The sequence below is a fragment of the Pseudoliparis swirei genome, chromosome 20 (genome assembly GCF_029220125.1).
Source record: "Pseudoliparis swirei isolate HS2019 ecotype Mariana Trench chromosome 20, NWPU_hadal_v1, whole genome shotgun sequence".
NCBI classification, from domain to species: Eukaryota; Metazoa; Chordata; class Actinopteri; order Perciformes; family Liparidae; genus Pseudoliparis; species Pseudoliparis swirei.
The window spans coordinates 28,910,902-28,935,475 of record NC_079407.1 but is presented as its reverse complement, the minus strand read 5'-3'; the positions used below and the strand labels follow the sequence as shown (position 1 = coordinate 28,935,475).

At 53.1% G+C, this 24,574-nt stretch overlaps 1 protein-coding gene across 3 annotated transcripts; it reads right to left on the bottom strand.

Annotated features, from left to right (window-relative positions):
- Positions 1-353: 353 nt before the first annotated feature.
- Positions 354-24,574, bottom strand: baz1b (bromodomain adjacent to zinc finger domain, 1B). Of its 3 annotated transcripts, none has more exons than XM_056440893.1 (21): positions 23,674-24,574; positions 22,207-22,323; positions 21,391-21,535; positions 21,044-21,236; positions 20,405-20,526; positions 20,116-20,313; positions 19,282-19,473; positions 17,873-19,190; positions 17,127-17,282; positions 15,861-15,999; positions 15,558-15,724; positions 15,312-15,423; positions 15,133-15,231; positions 14,751-14,928; positions 14,465-14,656; positions 14,250-14,397; positions 9,321-9,468; positions 9,127-9,236; positions 5,087-5,217; positions 4,908-5,014; positions 354-2,271 (listed from the first exon to the last, which is right to left on the bottom strand). In XM_056440893.1, exons 1-21 carry the CDS (start codon positions 23,790-23,792, stop codon positions 1,590-1,592), a joined length of 4,773 nt encoding a protein of 1,590 aa, XP_056296868.1. In that variant the 5' UTR covers positions 23,793-24,574; the 3' UTR covers positions 354-1,589. The 3 variants fall into 3 exon arrangements, with proteins under 3 accessions (XP_056296868.1, XP_056296869.1, XP_056296871.1); XM_056440894.1 differs by lacking the exon at positions 23,674-24,574 and adding an exon at positions 22,741-23,624; XM_056440896.1 differs by having other exon boundaries at positions 2,179-2,309; positions 23,674-24,567.

Here is a 24,574-nt window from a genome sequence, read left to right as displayed (position 1 = left end):
GATATTACCTCATTATTACCTGATTATTATTATTATTATCCAATTATTACCTCATTAGTATTACCTGATTGTTATTATGACCTGATTATTGTTATTACAGTGGCAGGTATCCATCGCCTCTCCTTCCCCAGAGCAGCATCTCCCACCTCATGCAGCTCAGGATTTAAGACCCTGAGGTTAAATCCTGTCGCTCTGTCAACATTAATATTAATATAGCTCCTTAGCTCAGATGAAGAGTCCACTTTAACCTTCAGTTCCTCTGAGGAACGACATCACTTGAGAGTTTAAACATTTAAACCTCATTAACCCGAGAGAAGAGCTTCATTGTATTAAAGAGAATAAACTGGGAAGCGTCTTGTCCAAAGCCTTTATTGGAAATTCTTTACAAGAGAATCTTCCTCACCTCCCAGACTATAAATATATATATATATATAAAACAGGAAGTGTAAAAGACTTTAGAGTTCCCTGAAAGAACAAAGAAAGCATTTACAGTCGGCTCTCAACTTGAGAAGGTCGTCAGCTTTTGTTTGTCCAAAAGAGTTCAGAGATTTAAACGAAGGAGTCAAAGAAAAGAAGAACGGGTGAAAACAATCAGAGGACGAGAGAATCAGAAGAGACGGTGAAACCACCAGAGCCTGGCAGGAGATACGGATATATATATATTATAATATCTATCTATCCTGGAACCTCACCACTAACTGCACTTTCTAAATGTGAAGTTATTATGAATCAAGTCGTGGAGTTAGTCCAGCAGGAAGCTCCTGCGTGCCGTCAGAGGGCGACAGCGCCCCCTGGTGGCTGAACCGGGGGGCGCAGGGCCGCCTTCAGGAGCCGTTTGACCCTCAGAGGGTTTTAAAGTTTTGTAAGACTAAATTATAAATGAGAAGTAGGAGGAGCCTCAACATGTATTTAATGATTAAGATCAACAAGTCTTCGTTTACAAAACCAAATGTGCAAACGGAAATATCAAATATTCAGAAAAGCCCATTTTCTTTAAACTAAAGTCACGTTTGCGTTTCATAATTCCAACGACGACCTGCAGCGGCATGAAAATAATAAAGTATTAATAATGACGACGTGACACTGGAGTGACGAGAGGTACCGCTTCTTTAGAGTCGTACACTACGGGGTCCAAGAGCTTTACCAGACCTCTGGCAGGAGGACCACATGAGACCTGAAGACCTGGAGAGAGAGCGGTAAACAAAGAGTTCCCAGAGGGGCTCGGCTACATGGAGGCCACCTCCCAGTCAACGACACGCGTGTGTGTGTGATGTCAAATCAAAGAGTATCAAGAGCGACGAGGATCCATCCCTCATCTCCGTATCTCAATTTCTTGGTTGAAAAAATAAGCAGAAAGATGACGTACAAATATAAATCGGTTCTCTTTTGTCGTTTTTCAAAATATGAAAAAAAATTCAAAAACAGAAGAAAGAGAGAGAGAGAGAAGTCCGTCTGAGGGTTAAGTCCCGCTCGCTGTGAGGAGGAGGGAGGAAGAGGGAGGAAGAGGAGGATCTTGATCACTTCTAGAACAGCGGGACAGAAATGTGAAAGCAAAGAGACAACAAACAACAACGACGACTCCGTGGACCTCATGAGCGTTTCTGTCTCTTGGAATGTCGCTGCTGCTGATTGGAGGACAGGTCCTGCTGGCGGCCCGCCCCCCCCTCGAGGCCCCGCCCCCCTCGCTGACGAGTTCTCCGAGTGTCCTGCTCGCCGTCGCTCTCCTGCTCCCTGTAATCCCTCCTACCTGAGGCGGTGGAGGTCCTCTTACTCCTCCTCTGGCCGCCATCATCTTCTTCTTCCTCCTCCTCCTCCTCCTCACTCTCCTCCTCTCTTCGTCCTCGAGCATTTCTGCTTTTCTTTCCGTTCGATTTGCCGTTCTGCATTTTTTTCTTTGGTTCCTCCTCCTCCTCCTCCTCCTCCTCCTCCTCCTCCTCCTCCTCCTCCTCCTCCTCCTCCTCCTCCTCCTCCGACGTGGCGGGCGCCTGGCTGATGCGTTTGCGCGCGCGGCGCCGCAGGTAGGCGCGGCCGGGCAGCAGCTTGGCGAGCAGCTCGGTGAAGCTGCGCTCCGTGCGGCTCAGGCAGAGCAGCACGCCGCTGCCCGGCCGGTTGTACCGCTCCGCGTTGGAGAACACCAGCTTCAGGTCCTCCAGGAAGTCCTGAGGGTGTCGGTACAACGCCCGGCGCAGCTTCGCCAGCATGGAGCTGAAGTCCATGGGCTGGGAAATGATGTCCAGGTAGTCCTCGGCCTCCTCTGCCGACACGGGCTCCCTGCTCCGCAGCAATGCATTGTGGGAACTGGTTATTTACTACCACAAACGAGGTGGAAGAAGATAGATGGATGTAGTTCATAGAGCGACTCCGTGTGAACATAGAGCGACTCCATGTGAACATAGAGCGTCTCCATGAACATAGAGCGACTCCGTGAACATAGAGCGACTCCGTGTGAACATAGAGCATCTCCATGAACATAGAGAGACTCCGTGAACATAGAGCGACTCCGTGTGAACATAGAGCATCTCCATGTGAACATAGAGTGTCTCCATGAACATAGAGCGACTCCGTGTGAACATAGAGCGTCTCCGTGAACAGAGAGACTCCGTGAACATAGACTCCGTGAACATAGAGCGACTCCGTGTGAACATAGAGCATCTCCATGTGAACATAGAGCGACTCTGTGTGAACATAGATCATCTCCATGAACATAGAGCGACTCCGTGTGAACATAGAGCGACTCCGTGTGAACATAGAGCGTCTCCGTGTGAACATAGAGCGACTCCATGTGAACATAGAGCATCTCCATGTGAACATAGAGCGTCTCCATGAACATAGAGCGTCTCCGTGTGAACATAGAGCATCTCCATGTGAACATAGAGCGACTCCGTGTGAACATAGAGCATCTCCATGTGAACATAGAGCGACTCCATGTGAACATAGAGCGACTCCGTGTGAACATAGAGCGACTCCGTGTGAACATAGAGCGACTCCGTGTGAACATAGAGCGTCTCCGTGTGAACATAGAGCGTCTCCGTGTGAACATAGAGCGACTCCATGTGAACATAGAGCGACTCCATGTGAACATAGAGCGACTCCGTGTGAACATAGAGCGACTCCATGTGAACATAGAGCGACTCCATGTGAACATAGAGCATCTCCATGTGAACATAGAGCGTCTCCATGAACATAGAGCGACTCCGTGTGAACAGAGCGTCTCCGTGTGAACATAGAGCGTCTCCATGTGAACATAGAGCGTCTCCGTGTGAACATAGATCGTCTCCGTGTGAACATAGATCGTCTCCGTGTGAACATAGAGCGACTCCGTGTGAACATAGAGCGTCTCCGTGTGAACATAGAGCGTCTCCGTGTGAACATAGAGCATCTCCATGTGAACATAGAGCGTCTCCATGAACATAGAGCGTCTCCGTGTGAACATAGAGCATCTCCATGTGAACATAGAGCGTCTCCATGAACATAGAGCGACTCCGTGTGAACATAGAGCGACTCCGTGTGAACATAGAGCGACTCCGTGTGAACATAGAGCGTCTCCGTGTGAACATAGAGCGTCTCCGTGTGAACATAGAGCGACTCCATGTGAACATAGAGCGACTCCGTGTGAACATAGAGCGACTCCGTGTGAACATAGAGCGTCTCCATGTGAACATAGAGCGACTCCATGTGAACATAGAGCGACTCCGTGTGAACAGAGCGTCTCCGTGTGAACATAGAGCGTCTCCATGTGAACATAGAGCGTCTCCGTGTGAACATAGATCGTCTCCGTGTGAACATAGATCGTCTCCGTGTGAACATAGATCGTCTCCGTGTGAACATAGAGCGACTCCGTGTGAACATAGAGCGTCTCCGTGTGAACATAGAGCATCTCCGTGTGAACATAGAGCGTCTCCGTGTGAACATAGAGCATCTCCGTGTGAACATAGAGCGTCTCCGTGTGAACATAGAGCGTCTCCATGTGAACATCGTGTGAACATAGAGCGTCTCCGTGTGAACATAGAGCATCTCCGTGTGAACATAGAGCGTCTCCGTGTGAACATAGAGCGTCTCCGTGTGAACATAGAGCATCTCCGTGTGAACATAGAGCGTCTCCGTGTGAACATAGAGCGTCTCCGTGTGAACAGAGCGTCTCCATGTGAACATAGAGCGACTCCATGTGAACATAGAGCGTCTCCGTGTGAACATAGAGCGACTCCGTGTGAACATAGAGCGTCTCCGTGTGAACATAGAGCGACTCCGTGTGAACATAGAGCGACTCCGTGTGAACATAGAGCGTCTCCGTGTGAACATAGAGCGACTCCATGTGAACATAGAGCGACTCCATGTGAACATAGAGCATCTCCATGTGAACATAGAGCGACTCCGTGTGAACATAGAGCATCTCCATGTGAACATAGAGCGTCTACATGAACATAGAGTGACTCCGTGTGAACAAAGCGTCTCCGTGTGAACATAGAGCGTCTCCATGTGAACATAGAGCGACTCCGTGTGAACATAGAGCGTGTGAACATAGAGCGACTCCGTGTGAACATAGAGCGTCTCCATGTGAACATAGAGCGACTCCATGTGAACATAGAGCGTGTGAATATAGAGCGTCTCCGTGTGAACATAGAGTGACTCCGTGTGAACATAGAGCGTCTCCATGTGACCATAGAGCGACTCCATGTGAACATAGAGCGACTCCATGTGAACATAGAGCGTGTGAACATAGAGCGACTCCGTGTGAATATAGAGCGTCTCCATGTGAACATAGAGCGACTCCATGTGAACATAGAGCGACTCCGTGTGAACATAGAGCGTCTCCATGTGACCATAGAGCGACTCCATGTGAACATAGAGCGTCTCCATGTGACCATAGAGCGACTCCATGTGAACATAGAGCGGCTCCTGGTTCTCACCTGAAGGGCCAGCTGTAGCGGAACTTGATCAGTTTCTTGAGGATTTCTTCGCACTTCTCCAGCTCCACCACCTGCCTGCGCACGCCGCTCTGGGAGCTCTGTCTGACCTGCAGACACCAGCACCGACATCAGTAACCATCAGGATGCGTCGCTCTACATCCTAACCCGAGGGTCCTCACCAGCTCCTCGATGTCTGCCGGGCTGGCGGGGCCGGACCTCGGCGGCTTGGAGGACGTCGACTTCCTGGCTTTGCTTTTTGAAACCTTCTGCCGCGATGAAGACGAGGGCTTGTTCTTCTTCCTCGGTCTCACTGCGAGGAAGAAATATAACAAATATGTTGAATATGTGAACGAAGCGCCCCGCGTCACGTCACCGCTCCGCGTCACCGCCCCGCGTCACGTCACCAGGGGAATCCGACTGTTTAATTAAAACAAAGCATCGCGAAGGTCGCAAAAGGAGTTCCCATCCTGGCCAAGTCGATCAGAGAGATAAGTTCCATCTCTCGTCGGTTGTGTCTCGCCTCCGCGTGGTGGTCCGCGGTAACGCATTTGCAGCATTTGCGGCTAAAGAGACACATAATTTCCCCAGGCCTCAGCGGTTGAGGGCCTGCCTCGGTGTGCCATGTAAAGAAATCAGAGAGTAGGTGAGCTCTCTGATGGAGGTTGATTCCGCCTCTTATGAGATTCGTAGTGTCCTGCCTCCGTCTCTTGAAGTACAGAAAACACGGACCGGTCCAACCTAGTCTGAGCGGGCAGAAAATGGGGAAGCGATGGGCGCCGGGTCCGGTGGGCTGTGCAGTACTCCTGTATAGGTCCTAGGCAGGGCCGGAGTGGGGCCACTTTTCAGCCCGGGAATTTCAGGCTCAAGACCAGCCCACTTTTTTCATGGTAGTGGAAATTGGATAAATGAAGCAACAGTTCAGCTCTTACTATCCTGTAGTTCTCTTATTAATACCATGGTCCAACAAATAATGTAAAGGTTAAATACAACAATAATAATCCACTTAAGATGAGAAGTTAACAAAAAATATGCATAACATTAAAAAAGGCAGAAGGGCGTAGCAGGGGTGTCAGACTCAGATTAGGCAGTAGGCCAGATTTGTTGGAGTGAGACCTCATGGGGGCCGTCATGGTCATGGTCATTGTTATGGTCATGATCATGATCATGGTCATTATCATGGTCATTATCATTTTGCTGCATGAGTATTATATAGTGGTGATTTACTCCTTTACTACACCCACTTCTGAGCAAACAATGCATATTGGTTCATCAAGTACTGTCATATACTGCTCTTTCTTAGAATATATAACTTAAATTCATATTGTTTCCTCTGTTATCCTCTCTACCTGTCCCTGTCGTCATGGCCTCCTCATTGCAAATGTCGGGCTCATCATTTTTCATCAATATTTTGCTTGGGAATAGGTTGACAACGCTATTCAATTCAATTCAGTTTATTTGTGTAGCCCAATTTCACAAATTACAAATTTGTTTCGGAGTGCTTTACAATCTGTACACATAGACATCCCTGCCCCAAAACCTCACATCGGACCAGGAAAAACTCCCAAATAACCCTTCAGGGGGAAACAAAAGGGAAGAAACCTGGAGGAGAGCAACAGAGGAGGATCCTCTCCAGGATGGACAGAACAATAGATGTCATGTGACCAGAAGGACAGATTTAGAGTTTAAATACATTCAATGAATGTGACAGTGTATTAATCAAGGCTACGTTAGCCGAATAGTTATGTTGCTCATCATTAGGCCTTTGTCTCTCTTTACCAGTTGCCACTTGTGTTTGTCCTCTTGAAAATAAATCGGTAAGCTTGGCACATTTGGCAGCATCCTCCTCCAATGCCTTTCTTTTTTTCAACCTGGCTTTTCCAGCCCCTCCTGCCCTCTTCCTCCCTGACGCGTATCGTTACGGTCGGGCCGGCCCAGCTATCGGTAGCTGAAAAAACTTTTTGGAAAAGACCGCGAAGGGCCGAACCAACTCGATTAGGAAGTGCTCCTCTCCCAAATTGAGTTGGTTGGTTCCATAATGGACAGAACCAACTCTATTATTTGGGAGGGGTGAACTTCCTCGCATGGTACAACCCATGCAGAGGCTGCGGTGTCAGAATGCAGAACGTGTTTAACCCACTTTAAGAGAAGATGGACGAACGTGACAAATGTCAACAAATACAATTCTCGACCGGCCCAGAAGTGAAGCGGCCCACCGGGAACTCTCCCGATTCTCCCGATTACCTACCCCGGGCCTGGTCCTAGGCTTGGGCGTCTGTCAGTGGTACCTAAATGATGTCTGGCTCAAGGTTTGATCACATGAAGCGGGAGTCCTACCCGCTATACAGACCGTTGGTCACCCCCATGCCTATTGAACGAGAGGTGTGGATCGGTGCGACCAAGTGGGAAGTCCGTCGAGGGATGGCGACCAAGTGTCTGGGCACAGTGACAGCGGGTGCCCAGACATGCCATCAACTCGGCCTGCTCACGGCGGCTTGTGAGAGATATCGCAGATCACGGTAATCCGAGAGCCACGCAAGCCCTGCTCCACCTACCGACTAAGACAAAAGATCTTCGACTATCCCTCTGGTAACATTCCCTTGGCAAGGGCAGTACACCGGACCCGAACACTTCATAACTGTTCAATATTGGTCCTGGTTGTGCGCATCCAGAAACTACAGGTCTGTAACCGCATGAGCGAAGCGAATACTTGAGGGAACAGCGGCGTGAGAGTCGCAGAGGAGAGTGGGAAACTACGTGGAAGGAGGAAAGTCCTCTGGTCATAAGACGAGATCAGCAAGTCGTCTGCTCTAGGAATATAGGTGATAAGGCAGCAACTTGCTCATGTCACGTCACCGCGTCACGTCACCGCGTCACGCCACCGCCCCGCGTCACCGCCCCGCGTCACCGCCCCGCGTCACGCCACCGCCCCGCGTCACCGCCCCGCGTCACGTCACCACCGCCCCGCGTCACGTCACCGCGTCACGCCACCGCGTCACCGCCCCGCGTCACGTCACCGCGTCACGCCACCGCCGCACGCCCAGCGTCACGCGTCACCGCCACGCCGCCACGCCCGCGCCACCGCCCCGTCACGTCACGCCACGTCACGCCCACGCCACCGCCCGTCACGTCACCGGCCCGCGTCACGCCACCACGTCACGCCACCGCGTCACCGCCCCGCGTCACGTCACCGCGTCACGTCACCGCGTCACGCCACCGCGTCACGTCGTCACGCCACCGCCCGCGTCACGCCGCCGCCACGCCCGCGTCACCGCGTCACCGCCCCGCGTCACGCCACCGCGTCACCGCCCCGCGTCACGCCACCGCGTCACGTCACCGCCCCGCGTCACGCCACCGTCACGTCACCGCCCCGCGTCACCGCGTCACGCCACCGCCCCGCGTCACGCCACCGTCCGCACCGCGTCACCGCCACCGTCACGCGCGTCACGCCACCGCCCGCGTCACGCCCAGCGTCACGCCCGCGTCACGCCACGCCACGCGTCACGCCACCGCCCGCGTCACGCCGTCACGTCACCGCCCGCGTCACGCCACCGCGCCGCCACCGCCCGCCACGCCGCACCGCCCCGCGTCACGTCACCGCCGCCACGCGTCACGCCACCGCCCAGCGTCACGCCCGTCCACGCGTCACCGCCCGCGTCACGCCACCGCCGCGTCACCGCCCCGCGTCACGCCACGTCACGTCACCGGCCCGCGTCACGCCACCGCCCCGCGTCACCGCCCGCCACCGCGCGTCACGCCCGCCGTCACCGCCCGCGTCACGCCACCGCCCGTCACGTCACCGTCACGTCCGCGTCACGCGTCACCGCCCAGCGTCGTCACACCGCCGCGTCACGCCACCGTCACGTCACCGCCCCGCGTCACCGCCCCGCGTCGCGTCACCGCGTCACGCACGCGTGCGTCACGCCCAGCGTCACGCCACCGCGCGTCACCGTCACGTCACCGCGTCACGCCACGCCAGCGTCACCGCCACGCGTCACACCGCCGCCGCGCCCGCGTCACGCGCGTCACGCACAGCGTCACGCCACCGTCACGCCCGCGTCACCGCGCGCGCCACGCGTCACCGCCCAGCGTCACCGCCCGCGTCACCGCGTCACGCCACCGCGTCACGTCACCGCGTCGCGTCAGCGTCACCGCCCGCGTCACCCCGCTCGTCGATGACGTCACCGGTCCGTTAGGCGTTGCATCATCCTCTGGTACTCACAGCTGTGACCCGTGGCCTTGTAGTCGTTCTCCTCCTCTGACTCCTCCTCTGACTCCTCCTTCTCTGACTCCTCCTCGTCTTCCTCTTCTTCCGTGTCCTGGTTGTAGTTCCTGTAATAAAGAGATGGACGATCAGGAAGTCTTCCCTCGGCGAGCGTCTCCTCCTGAATCGGCGCGACCACAAGGAGGCGTCACCTGGACCGGGACCCCCGCCGGGCCACCGTGGGCTGGCAGGCCGGGCATAGCCACTCCCCGGTGGGGATGCCGTACAGCGCCGGGCGCAGGCAGAACAGGTGGAAGGCCTTGTTGCACTCGTCACACAGGATCAGCTTCTCATCGTCACCTGGAACAGAACCACAGAGGAGCGTCAGAACCACAGAGGAGCGTCAGAACCAGAGAGGAGCGTCAGAACCAGAGAGGAGCGTCAGAACCACAGAGGAGCGTCAGAACCACAGAGGAGCGTCAGAACCAGAGAAGAGCGTCAGAACCACAGAGGAGCGTCAGAACCACAGAGGACCGTCAGAACCACAGAGGAGCGTCAGAACCACAGAGGAGCGTCAGAACCAGAGGAGCGTCAGCTCGTGACATCACCTCAGAAACAGTGACATCATATCTTACAGTGACATCACCTCTTAGTGACATCATCTCTTACACTGACATCACCTCTTACAGTGACATCATCTCTTACAGTGACATCATCTCTTACAGTGACATCACCTCTTACAGTGACATCACCTCTAACAGTGACATCACCTCTTACAGTGACATCATCTCTAACAGTGACATCATCTCTAACAGTGACATCACCTCTTAGTGACATCACCTCTTACAGTGACATCACCTGTTACAGTGACATCATCTCTTACAGTGACATCACCTCTTACAGTGACATCACCTCTTACAGTGACATCACCTCTTACAGTGACATCACCTCTTACAGTGACAACATCTCTAACAGTGACATCACCTCTTAGTGACATCACCTCTTACAGTGACATCACCTCTTACAGTGACATCACCTCTTATCCACAGTGACATCACCTCTTAGTGACATCACCTCTTAGTGACATCACCTCTTAGTGACATCACCTCTTACAGTGACATCACCTCTTACAGTGACATCACCTCTTATTGACATCACCTCTTACAGTGACATCACCTCTTACAGTGACATCACCTCTTACAGTGACATCACCTCTTACAGTGACATCACCTCTTACAGTGACATCACCTCTTACAGTGACATCACCTCTTACAGTGACATCACCTCTTACAGTGACATCACCTCTTACAGTGACATCACCTCTTACAGTGACATCACCTCTTACAGTGACATCATCTCTTACAGTGACATCATCTCTAACAGTGACATCACCTCTTACAGTGACATCATCTCTTACAGTGACATCACCTCTAACAGTGACATCACCTCTTACAGTGACATCATCTCTAACAGTGACATCATCTCTAACAGTGACATCACCTCTTAGTGACATCACCTCTTACAGTGACATCAACTCTTACAGTGACATCATCTCTTACAGTGACATCACCTCTTACAGTGACATCACCTCTTACAGTGACATCACCTCTAACAGTGACATCACCTCTTACAGTGACATCATCTCTAACAGTGACATCACCTCTTAGTGACATCACCTCTTACAGTGACATCACCTCTTAGTGACATCACCTCTTACAGTGACATCACCTCTTAGTGACATCACCTCTTAGTGACATCACCTCTTAGTGACATCACCTCTTATCCACAGTGACATCACCTCTTAGTGACATCACCTCTTACAGTGACATCACCTCTTACAGTGACATCACCTCTTATTGACATGACCTCTTACAGTGACATCACCTCTTACAGTGACATCACCTCTTACAGTGACATCATCTCTTATCCACAGTGACATCACCTCTAACAGTGACATCATCTCTTATCCACAGTGACATCACCTCTTATTGACATCACCTCTTACAGTGACATGACCTCTTACAGTGACATCATCTCTTACAGTGACATCACCTCTTACAGTGACATCACCTCTTATTGACATCACCTCTTACAGTGACATGACCTCTTACAGTGACATCACCTCTTACAGTGACATCACCTCTTACAGTGACATCATCTCTAACAGTGACGTCATCTCTTATCTACAGTGACATCACCTCTTACAGTGACATCATCTCTTACAGTGACATCACCTCTTACAGTGACATGACCTCTTACAGTGACATGACCTCTTACAGTGACATGACCTCTTACAGTGACATCACCTCTTACAGTGACATCATCTCTTACAGTGACATCACCTCTTACAGTGACATCACCTCTTACAGTGACATCATCTCTTACAGTGACTTACAGTGACATCATCTCTTACAGTGACATGACCTCTTACAGTGACATCACCTCTTACAGTGACATCATCTCTAACAGTGACATCACCTCTTACAGTGACATCATCTCTAACAGTGACATCTCTAACAGTGACATCATCTCTTACAGTGACATCACCTCTTACAGTGACATCATCTTACAGTGACATCATCTCTAACAGTGACATCATCTCTTACAGTGACATCACCTCTTACAGTGACATCACCTCTTACAGTGACATCACCTCTTACAGTGACATCATCTCTTACAGTGACATCACCTCTTACAGTGACATCATCTCTAACAGTGACATCTCTAACAGTGACATCACCTCTTACAGTGACATCACCTCTTACAGTGACATCACCTCTTACAGTGACATCACCTCTTACAGTGACATGACCTCTTACAGTGACATCACCTCTTACAGTGACATGACCTCTTACAGTGACATGACCTCTTAGTGACATCACCTCTAACAGTGACATCACCTCTTACAGTGACATCACCTCTTACAGTGACATGACCTCTTACAGTGACATCACCTCTTACAGTGACATGACCTCTTACAGTGACATCATCTTACAGTGACATCATCTCTTACAGTGACATCACCTCTTACAGTGACATCACCTCTTACAGTGACATCATCTCTAACAGTGACATCTCTAACAGTGACATCACCTCTTACAGTGACATCACCTCTTACAGTGACATCACCTCTTACAGTGACATCACCTCTTACAGTGACATGACCTCTTACAGTGACATCACCTCTTACAGTGACATGACCTCTTAGTGACATCACCTCTAACAGTGACATCACCTCTTACAGTGACATCACCTCTTACAGTGACATCATCTCTAACAGTGACATCATCTCTAACAGTGACATCACCTCTTACAGTGACATCATCTCTAATGGTGTGTTCACACCGGACGCGTCAAAATTTAGACGCGCATCGAGATTACATGTTAAGTCAATGCAAAGCTGCGTCGAAGCGGCGTAGCTGCGTATTTTCCAGCGAGCAGCGCGTCAGACGCAGCTCGTTGATGCGCAAGTTGAAATTTCCCAACTCCGGCAGCAAAAACGCGTGAGTCATAGTTGCGTCAGCCAATCAGCGTTGAGCAGCTCCGCTCGTCATCGTCCTGCCGGTTTAAAAAATGGAGGAAAAGATTATTGTCGCCGTCTGTGGGCACCCCGAACTTTATGACACGACTCTTTATGCTTACCGAAACCGGAGCGATAAAGATAAAGCGTGGAACAAGGTCGGAGAAGCCGTGGGACTACCTGGTAAGTTTTGAATGTATGTATTTGCTTTTATTCTCGCTATTTGTTGTACTTTACTATCAACCAACCGCCGGCATACGTGTTTCATGGCAGGAGATCTGCCGCCGGAGGTGGAAAAGTCTCAGAGACACGTATCAAAGAGAGAAGAAGAGAGAGAGAGCAGTGGGAGTGCAGCTCGGTCCACTAAAGTGGAAGTACTCTGCGGTCCTGTCGTTCCTCGACTCATTTATGACTCCGCCCCCGACGCATCTGGTGTGAACACCCTTTTTTCGACGCGCGTCGAGACTGCTGCGTCAGACGCGTAGAGAATTTTTTCGACGCGTCCAGTGACATCATCTCTAACAGTGACATCACCTCTTACAGTGACATCATCTCTTACAGTGACATCACCTCTTACAGTGACATCACCTCTAACAGTGACATCACCTCTTACAGTGACATCATCTCTTACAGTGACATCGCCTCTTACAGTGACATCACCTGTTACAGTGACATCATCTCTAACAGTGACATCACCTCTTACAGTGACATCACCTCTTACAGTGACATCGCCTCTTACAGTGACATCGCCTCTTATCCACAGTGACATCATCTCTTACAGTGACATCACATCTTAGTGACATCATCTCTTACAGTGACATCACCTCTTACAGTGACGTCACCTCTTAGTGACGTCACCTCTTACAGTGACATCACCTCTTACAGTGACATCACCTCTTACAGTGACATCATCTCTTATCCACAGTGACATCATCTCTTATCCACAGTGACATCACCTCTTACAGTGACATCATCTCTTACAGTGACATCACCTCTTACAGTGACATCACCTCTTACAGTGACATGACCTCTTACAGTGACATCACCTCTTACAGTGACATCATCTCTAACAGTGACATCATCTCTAACAGTGACATCACCTCTTACAGTGACATCATCTCTTACAGTGACATCATCTCTAACAGTGACATCTCTAACAGTGACATCATCTCTTACAGTGACATCACCTCTTACAGTGACATCACCTCTTATCCACAGTGACATCATCTCTTACAGTGACATCACCTCTTATCCACAGTGACGTCACCTCTTACAGTGACATCATCTCTAACAGTGACATCATCTCTTACAGTGACATCACCTCTTACAGTGACATCATCTCTTACAGTGACATCACCTCTTATCCACAGTGACGTCACCTCTTATCCACAGTGACGTCACCTCTTCTCTAGCGGGTCACCTGTGGGCCTGCTCTGCATGTAGACCTGCCTCACACTAACAGTCTGCTGAGCCCTGAGCCTGCTGGGGGGTCTGGATGGGGGTCTGGATGGGGGTCTGGACTCCATCAGCCTCAGCAGAGCCGCGTTGTGGCTGAGCTCTAGACGGGGGGCAGAGGGGGAGACCTCACACACCTGAGTGGCGCCGCTCTGGGCCTGCGTACCTTTCCTCCTGCAGACTTTGCAGCGAGCGTTCTCGGCCGACATGTCCCATTTGATGCAGGCGTCCAGCATGCCCAGCAGGACGTGCGTGCGGGAGAAGGTCAGCGCCTCTCGGAGGGCCGTCTTCCACTTCTCCACCGCCGTGGCCACCTGGGGAGAACCCGGTTAGAGGAGGACCAGAGACCCGCCTGGGACCCGCCGGGCGCCGTCGGCTTACCCGCGCCTCCTCCGCCAGCCGCTTCTCGTCGTCCAGCTCCTCCGCCTTGCTGCCGCCGCTCTCCTCGCCCGCCTGCCTCTTCTTCTTCTTCTGCTTGGGCGCCATGAAGCCCTGCAGGAACTTCTTGATGACGCAGGCCTGGATGGTGATGATGCACTCGCCGAAGGCCTTCAGGTCCTCCGTGTCCTTCAGCTGGGAGTCACACACACACATTATGGGATGTCCCTTCATGTCTCTCAGAAGCCTGAAGCCTGAAGCCGGCGGGCGAAGAGCCTCCGGCGCGTACCTGCTCCTCGAGGTCGACGTAGTCGTCCAGGTAGCCCAGGCCCCCCTTGTGGAGGCGGGAGGCCACCTCCTGGATGTCGCTGCGCAGGTAGCTGAGCAGCTCCGAGTCGCCGTCGCAGGTCCGGAGGCCCAGCTTGGCCTTGCGGGTCAGGTGCACCGAGTGGAGGATGTCCTGGTACCTGAGGAGAGGAGGGGTCAGTCTGGTCTGCTCCGTCTCCTTAAATCATCGTGGCTCATGCTTTCTGTAGACGCTCTTGTGGTTCTGATCCAATACAAACACAACCCTTTCAAAATAAAAGCACATCTGTGTAAAGCTTTATAAACGGCTCACGCTCGAGACGTGGACTCGTCGTAAGTGATCGTCTCTCATGAAGCGGACTCACCTGCTCTGGATCTTGGCCTTCAGGTTGCTCTCCCTTACCCCCTGAGGGTGGAGGCTCTCCACCAGCTGCTCCAGCTCCGCCGTGTTGTCACAGATGAACCTGAGTTCAGCAGGATGGATGTTTAGATGATTGTGTACAGGTGAAGAAGGATGAAGAGGCGAGGGAACCGGAGCTCTCACCAGAGGTTCTGTCCTTGGTTAGGAATGGTAGTTTCTATGCAGACGTCTGCTGCCCCCTGCTGGGCTCCCTCCCCAACTGCACCCTCTGTGCTGCCATCGTCCTTCTCAGCTCCTGGAACACAAACAGTCATCATCCAAATGACCGAATATGGACACTCACACGGACACACACACACACGGACACACGGACACACACTCTCTCACACACACGGACACGGACACACACACACACAACGGTGACTGTACCTTGTGAATCCTGCGCAGCGGCCGACTCTCCGTCCTCTTCCTCCTCCTCCTCCTCCTCCTCGGCTGCCTCCTCCTCGGGCGGGGGGGCGAAGTGGTACTCGATGCTCTCGGGCACCCAGCCCTTCTCAATGTAGAGGCCGGGGACCACGTCAGAGAAAATCCAATATCTGAACCCAACACAGAAGACATGTTGATAAAGCATAAAGGAGACACTGAAGGAGGAAGGAAGAGGATGAAGGGTGAAGGAAGAGGATGGAGGAAGAGGATGAAGATGGAGGGTGGATGCTGATCGTCGGCACTGACCGGTTGTGGTTCCGGTCCGTTCCCAGCGGGGTCCTGCGGGTGACGAGGCGGGCCTTGGTGATGCCTTCCTGAAAAGCCTTCTCTACCGACGCCCGCTGCTTACGCACCCGCTCCTCCTCAGCACCCTTCTCCATGCGCTCTGAGGAGGAGGAACACGTCAGCGCTGTGGGAGACGCCCGGCACCTCCCGGTGACCCCTACATGGAGCTCATGGTACCTCCCGATGACCCCTACATGGAGCTCATGGTACCTCCCGATGACACCTACATGGAGCTCATGGTACCTCCCGATGACCCCTACATGGAGCTCATGGTACCTCCCGATGACCCCTACATGGAGCTCATGGCACCTCCCGATGACCCCTACATGGAGCTCATGGTACCTCCCGATGACCCCTACATGGAGCTCATGGTACCTCCCGATGACCCCTACATGGAGCTCATGGTACCTCCCGATGACCCCTACATTGAGCTCATGGTACCTCCCGATGACCTCCCAGTGACCCCTACATGGAGCTCATGGTACCTCCCGATGACCTCCCGGTGACCCCTACATGGAGCTCATGGTACCTCCCGGTGACCCCTACATGGAGCTCATGGTACCTCCCGGTAACCCTACATGGAGCTCATGGTACCTCCCGGTGACCCCTACATGGAGCTCATGGTACCTCCCGGTGACCCCTACATGGAGCTCATGGTACCTCCCGATGACCCCTACATGGAGCTCATGGTACCTCCCGGTGACCCCTACATGGAGCTCATGGTACCTCCCGGTGACCCCTACATGGAGCTCATGGTACCTCCCGATGACCCCTACATGGAGCTCATGGTACCTCCCGATGACCTCCCGGTGACCCCTACATGGAGCTCATGGTACCTCCCGGTGACCCCTACATGGAGCTCATGGTACCTCCCGATGAGCCCTACATGGAGCTCATGGTACCTCCCGATGACCTCCCGGTGACCCCTACATGGAGCTCATGGTACCTCCCGGTGACCCCTACATGGAGCTCATGGTACCTCCCGATGACCCCTACATGGAGCTCATGGTACCTCCCGATGAGCCCTACATGGAGCTCATGGTACCTCCCGATGACCTCCCGGTGACCCCTACATGGAGCTCATGGTACCTCCCGGTGACCCCTACATGGAGCTCATGGTACCTCCCGATGACCTCCCGGTGACCCCTACATGGAGCTCATGGTACCTCCCGATGACCCCTACATGGAGCTCATGGTACCTCCCGATGACCTCCCGGTGACCCCTACCTTTGTTCTGCCGGTCCGTCTCCTCCTTCTCCTTCTTGGCCTGCATGCTCATGAGCCGCCGGCTCTTCACCGAGCTGATCATGTCCTCCGGCTCAGGCTCCACCTTCACTTCCTTCTTCACCTCCTTCTTCACACCTCCGTCTTTCTTTTTCTCGCCTTTGAGCCCAGAAGAAAAGAACAGAGTAAGAGTTGGGACATCAATAAAGACGTCTCATATTTAAATGATCTGAAGAACCCGTGATCAGCTGGAGGAGCTGCGTCGAGTTCAGAGATCAATAAACACGACGGGTGACAGAGGGCGAGATGTCCCTCTGACTCAGGAGACGTGAAACAGACACGAGGCACTTTGTGAAACGTGTAACGGAACATTTAACCTTCATTAAAATATAAATATACTTATTTAGGCTTACAGTGTACGAGCCATTAATGCATAACATGGCAATAATAACACTATTAAACAATTAGACAATAAGACCATTTGTCTACAAATTCAAAGTGTTTTGATTTTTTTAATTACAAAAATCAAACAAAATTGTATTCATATTTCTTTGAGGTTATTTATAGTTATAAAAATGTTTCAACTAACAACAATTATAACTTCTTTTTTTTCGAATTCAAAATTAGATTCATTGACACAACGAAGAATAGAATGAAACGCCACTAATGATCATAACCGTGAGTGGCCACTAGGGGGCGTGTCTTCCTAAGCTTTAACCCGCTGAATGACCCTCGTCCCTCCGTCTCACCTTTGACCTCCATCTCCTTCCTCAGCTGCTTCTCGGCCCTCTTGCGGTCGTTGGCCTCCTTCAGCACGGCCAGGCGCTCCTTCCACACCTCGGCCGAGCGCTGCTGCATGGCGTCCACGTGGTCCTCCACCGAGTAGGTCATGAGGATGCGGTGGCACAGCGCCACCAGCAGGCCGACCTTCTCCTCGGGGCCGAGCTCGAACACCTCCACGGTCTCCAGCTTCTCCAGGAACTCGCTGGTCACCACGTCGTCGAAGCCGGCCGGCGCGGCGTCCAGCGAGCCCCGGTTGCTCTCCTCGCCGTGGGCGTCGCACGGCCTCAGGCACAGCCGGGCCAGCTCCGACGCCGAGTGCATGGTGAGCGGGATCTCGGACAGCGGGATGTCCAGCTCGCCGTAGCCCTCGGCCAGCTCGTCCTGCAGCAGCGTCTGCAGCAGCACCACCAGCACGCGGTTCAGGTACAGGAAGCCGGAGCGCTCGCCCGCCAGCGCCTCCATCAGCGCCACGGCCGTGACGGGGTACTGGCCGTCGGGCATCAGCAGCCCGGCGTAGCAGTGCAGGAAGTCCACCACCATGGCCACGTCGCCGAACAGCGCGTTGGGCAGCCCCTCCGGCGTGTCCACCAGCCGGAAGCCTGGCAGGCTCCGCCCCCCCCGGATGTCCTGGTCCTCGTAGCGGCGGGACAGCGCTCGGCGGACCAGCGTCTCCTTCTCCCGCCGCTCTTTGGCCTTCTCGCGCAGCTTCTCCTTGATCTCCTCGCGTTTCTTCTTCATCTCCTCCTGCTTCTCCTCCTCGCTCATGGCCGCCCACCTCTTCTTCTGCTCCAGGAGTTCCCAGCGCTTGTGCACCAGCTCCCGGAGCTCCTCCGGCAGCCGGCCCCGGTCCTCCGGGGACAAGGCCTTTGCCGCCTTGGAGATGAGGGAGGAGAGGGAGTTCCTCTTGTCCTCCTTGCCCTTGTTCTCCTTGTAGTAGCGGAGGAGGTGCAGGGCCATGGGGTGCAGAGGCTTGCCCAGCTTGGGCGTCCCCGTGCCGCCGGCGGCGCCGCGGACCCTCTTCTTGGGGCTGCCGGCCACCGTGCTCTTGGCCAGGTGCAGCAGAGTCATCTGCTTCATCTTCGGGCTCTTGGCTGCAGCTTTCCCGTCCTTCCCGGACGCTTTGAGGACGTTCAGCTTCTTGTCGGCGCTCTTTCCCGTCTTCATTCCGTCCTTCTTGTCCCCGGACTTCCGGCTGGACTTGGGCGTGGAGGGAGCTGAGCCTTTGCCGTCTCCTTTCTTTGGGGTTCCGGAGTTCTTCATCTTAAGTGGAGAGCCATTCATCTTCTGAACGTAGGCGCACATGAAGCAAAGCGTTAACCTTCAGAAGAGAGACATCCTAAAGTGTTCACAGGAACGTCCAGCAGGGGCATCTCACCTGCATGTGGCCCCAGATGGTTGGGCTGAGCGGCATTCCCAACGAGTCCTTCTTTCTCCTCCTCTTCTTCTTCTCGGCCTTCTCGTTTCCAGAGTCCTCCCCCGGCATGTCGGGGGCCTTCGGCCTCTTGTTGGGTTTTCCCTCTGGAGATGACAAGCTCTTCCGCTTTGCAGACGGATTCTCTGCTAAAAACTGAAGACGCAAAAGAAAAGGTGAGAGACGAGAACCAGCGCCGTCTTTAAAGCGGGACCAGGAGGGACCACGAGGGACATGGGGGGACCACGAGGGACATGGGGGGACCAGGAGGGACATGGGGGACCACGAGGGACATGGGGGACCACGAGGGACATGGGGGACCACGAGGGACATGGAGGGACCAGGAGGGACATGGGGGGACCAGGAGGGACATGGAGGGACCAGGAGGACCAAGAGGGACATGGGGGGACCAGGAGGGACATGGAGGGACCAGGAGGGACATGGGGGGACCAGGAGGGACATGGGGGGACCAGGAGGGACATGGGGGACCAGGAGGGACATGGGGGACCAGGAGGGACATGGGGGACCAGGAGGGACATGGGGGACCAGGAGGGACATGGGGGACCAGGAGGGACATGGGGGACCAGGAGGGACATGGGGGACCAGGAGGGACATGGGGGACCAGGAGGGACATGGGGGGGACCAGGAGGGACATGGGGGGGACCAGGAGGGACATGGGGGACCAGGAGGGACATGGGGGGGACCAGGAGGGACATGGGGGGACCAGGAGGGACATGGGGGGACCAGGAGGGACATGGGGGGGACCAGGAGGGACATGGGGGACCAGGAGGGAAGTACCTTGTGTGGATCCAGAAGAAAGTCGCTGAATTTGCTGGGCAAGTTAAATTTCTTCACCAGTTCATCCTCCACCACCCAGGGGGCGCTCTCGCCCATGCCCAGCCTCAGGGCGTAGTGCCTGATGAAGTAGCGCATGATCTCCTTGGTGGGAGGACGCTCCGTCCGGTAGAGGCTGTCGGCGGGGACGTCGCTGATCACCTACGACACATGCAGAACCTCAAACCTCCAACACCACGAGCCGCTGACGGAGGGACCCGCCATCTTCACGCTCCGTGGGACCAGCACCCACCTTGTCCTCATTGACGAGCTTCACGTCGTACTTATGGGGGAGGAATTTGGGCATCACCCATCTCTTCTTCTCCTCCTTCAAGGCGATGGGAAGTTTCCTTGGCGAGCGGCGTGCTCGCTCACCTGAAGGGTGGAGAAACAATGTTGCGTCACAATAATAAGAAGATAACCTTTTCCTGCCCATCGTGTAGATCACAGGTGTCAAACACGAGGCCCGCGGGCCAAATCCGGCCCGCCGCATCATCTTATGTGGCCCATGACGGCTTGGAAGACACGCGATCCCCTTTTCTTAAAGAAATTGAAGAAAAATTACCCGCGCATTTATTTTGAAGGTTTCAAATTAAATGGAATTATGTTGTAATATTAGAGACATTTTCTTATGTACAATATTTCTACACTCAAATAAACAATAATCAAATGCAAAGAGGTATTTACCAATGTGTTGGAGGAGTTTATAAAGTGTTTCTGGCCCTTTAAGAAGGCGGCCATGACGGTGAACATGAGTTTGGTGGAGAACAAGATGTTCAAACTTTGTGAAACAGGTGGAAACGTAACATTCCATGAAGACCGGTCCTACCACCACAACTCACGCCACGTCATACCCATGATGCACCACTCCGGCTCGGGGGTCTGTACTCACTGAGACTCTCCCGCCGGTTGTCTTCTTCTCTGGGGGGAGGCTCTTTCCTCTGGTTCTCCTGGCTGGCGTTCTCCTTGTCGCTGGACGGAGAGTCACAGGCGCCTTCCAGCTTCTTCTCCCCCGACTCGCCCTCCGGGTTGTCGAGGGGATGGATCTTCACCACCTTCACCTGCAGGCTCTTCTCCTTCCCCACCTGACGGTGAACGGTCTTGTGAGAATCTCAGAATACGCCAAGAGGAAGTTCTCCTCGAACCCCAGCTGTGAGGACGGCCTCTCAACTGATGCAGAACATTCATCTCAACATGTTCATACTTCAAGAGCTTCAGATGCAAAGATAAATAACTGACCAGGAAGTCACACTCTTCATCCACAGCATATTTGGTGAGGATTTCGAGCCAGGCCATTTCCACCAGCTTGTCTAGAGACACCGTGTTGTGGTGGACCATCTCCAGGACCGGCTTCTCGAACCACTGGGGATACTCCTCCTGAAGCCTGGAGAGGAGTCAGCGTGGAGGAGACAGGTAAACAACGACAGACGGTGCAATAGGACAATCATTTAATCCCTTGATGCTCAGCAAACAGACATAAACTGGGTTTCTTCTGGGTGTTAAGGTCTCTTCTCAGAAATGATGCATTTCATATTGTTTGGCTTTCTGCAGGTAGTTGGTCCCCGGGGTCAGAGCGTTACATAACGGGGCTACGGAGGTCAGGCAGCGAGCATCACCTCCTGGCTGATGGATCAGACGGAGCTTAAATACAGCCGTGAGAAGTCCTTGGTCACATCTATATGGTTTGGCCCAATTCTCACACACACACACACACACACACACACACACACACACACACACACACACACACACACACACACACACACACACACACACACACACACACACACACACACACACACACACACACACACACACACACACACACACACACACACACACACACACACACACACACGACCTTCACAGGGAACGCACTTGAGATTCATGAAGGCTAATCTGCCTTTGAGGGCAGATAATCAGCGGGAGCATGAAGTTCACTGACCTCGACTGAACTGGACCCGAGTATTCCTCAGAGTTTAATTAGACCCGCGGCTCCGTTTCACTAGTTGGACAGAACCGGGCCCTCACACTGAACCCGGGCGTCACACTCACAGTTCGGTGACTTCCTGTTCCTCCTCCCACGCCTCGCTGTGAGTGAGCTGGCTGCTGCCGGTGCTCTTGCATGTCCAGATGTGCTCGCTGTACCTCTGCAAGCGCGTCTCAAACTCTCTGGAGGCATTTGAAAAAAAAAACAAACAACTCACAACACTTAAACCCTATTTAGAATAGAATAGATAGAATAGATACACTTTTTTTAATCCCCAAGAAGGAAATTAGTCTGCATTTAACCCATCCTTAGTTATATTTAAGCAGTGGGCTGCGTGTGAAGCGAGGGAAGCAACTGGGGTTCAGCGCGTCTCAAACTCTCTGGAGGCATTTGGTCAAAGAAATCACAAAAACTCACATGGAAACACTTACTCCACTGAGCTAAAGCATTTACGAGACAAACATGGACATAAAAAAAGAGGCAGAAGTCCAATAAACAGATGTACAACAAACTAAAAGCACGGCTAAGCTCTAAAAACTGAACAAATGGTGTAATTCCTGGTGAGAAGCTGGTAAACGAGAAGAGAGAGGAATGAATACATGTGATGCAACCTGGATCAAGACCCACAGCGACCCCATGCAGGGTCCCGGTGAAGAGGATGGGTGGTCGTGTGTAGTCAATGAGTAGAAGCTTTAACTAATAACTAGAGTAAAGGTACACCCGAGTGTCTGTGGGTGACGGGGAGTGAGGCCTGTGGTCACAGCTGGTCCTCACGGTGAGGACTGATGTTTAAATGCTTTATATAAATATTACATGTTCTCCGCCACTATGGAAATCACATATTATTGGAACTAATCCCAACTTCGACAAAGCCAATACAACTTCACTTTAACGTGAGCTCTCACTGCGTCACGTTTGGTCAGAACTGGCTTCATGTGAGTTTCGGACTTCTGACGCTCAAAGTTTTAACACTGACGCCGAATAACCAGTAAAGTTACTTTTACAACATGAGACCCGCTGCCGTGACAACGCGACTCGAGTGGACCAGAGTCCTCTGACCCAAACGAGCCGCCGGGAGCTCCGGCCAGCGGAGCGGCGTCCTCACCGGGAGGAGCAGCCGCTCCTGTGACGTGACGGCGAGCGGCGCGGGCTACCCGCTCTGGTGCTAGCTGACAGATGAACGTGAAAGGACGTCTTTATCGTCTCTCTGTCTTTAACTACACACATATATAACGCTATATATTGACATATAAGCCATACACGATACTATAACGTGGCTAGCTTTACGAGCTAACCGGCTAACCGCTTCGCTAGGCGGTGTGTGGCTAGGCTAGCTAGTTAGCTTGTCATCAGTTGTGTTCATGGACGTGAAACGGAGAAAACAAACGTCACGTAACATTAAAGCAGGTGTGTTCGCTCCCCGGTCGCTTAGCGTGGGAATACGTGAGTATATATTCATTCAGGGAGGCTAAGTCACGCAGGCAGCACGCCGGGTGGCTCGAGGAGGCGAGCATCATCACGCTGAAGGATACTCTTTGTTCCTGAAGGCCTCCTTGGTGTGCTCCACGGTGTAGACCTCCTCTCCCGGGCCCGGTGGCTCGGCTAGCGGCTTAGCCAGCGGATACGGCTTCCGGCCTAACAGCGGGGCCATGTCGAATGCACGGAGCGGCCCCGGGGAGCCCGACGGTAGAATTAAATCGACCGTCAACAAACTAGTACAACAATATGGAATGATAGGTCCTTAGCATGTATGCTATCAGTCCCCGAAGTATCGCAGCGCCTCACGTTCCCGCCGGCAGGCCCGGCTCCAGCGTGTGGCCGTTAGCCGACGAGCTAACGCGAAACGGGCCGCAATGCTAACTCGTTGCAAAACAATAACAGAGCGCTTCTGTCCGCCTCATCGCATCCTGCTGCTCCGCGGGGGCAGCGGGGCCATGCTGGCTGCACGGGAATGCCTCGGATGGAGAGCCGGTGGCCCGGACGTGTCCCTCCGTGTAGTTAGTAAACTTTCAGCTCCTCCGGGTGAACATGGAAGAACACACGGGACTCAAACTCGCGGCAACCGCCAGAGATCAGAGGAGGTTATGGCGCGCGCTGAAGAATCCAAAGTCTTGGCAAACTAGGCCGTTTATCGTTGGACCCGCGGTACCCGGAACATGTTCGTCCTGCCGGAGCTTCTCGTTACCGGGCGAGAGAATAAAGCAAGTGTTCCAAAAAAAGTAACCTGGATCAATCAAGAGGTTAATTCCTTGTCGAAATGGCGGGAGTTTCGAGTCCACCGGCACAATCCGTCCGCAATCGGAACTCCGTTTCCCCGGCAGCAAGCAGCGTCGCCCCCACGACCCTCCCTCTCTCGACGCTGATTGGCTCCCTCGGAAAAGCGCCTTCATCGAGTCGCTTTGAAACCGCCTCTGATTGGCTGAAGCGGCCTGT

Bases quoted from the DNA above. Each gene is read 5' to 3' on its own strand.
- baz1b (XM_056440893.1), bottom strand. From the start codon at position 23,792: ATGGCCCCGCTGTTAGGCCGGAAGCCGTATCCGCTGGCTAAGCCGCTA. The intron at 20,314-20,404 runs GTGGGTGCTGGT...CATGTGTCGTAG, and splicing joins AGCTCGTCAATGAGGACAAG to GTGATCAGCGACGTCCCCGC. The intron at 15,424-15,557 runs GTACAGTCACCG...TTTGTGTTCCAG, and splicing joins CGCTGCGCAGGATTCACAAG to GAGCTGAGAAGGACGATGGC.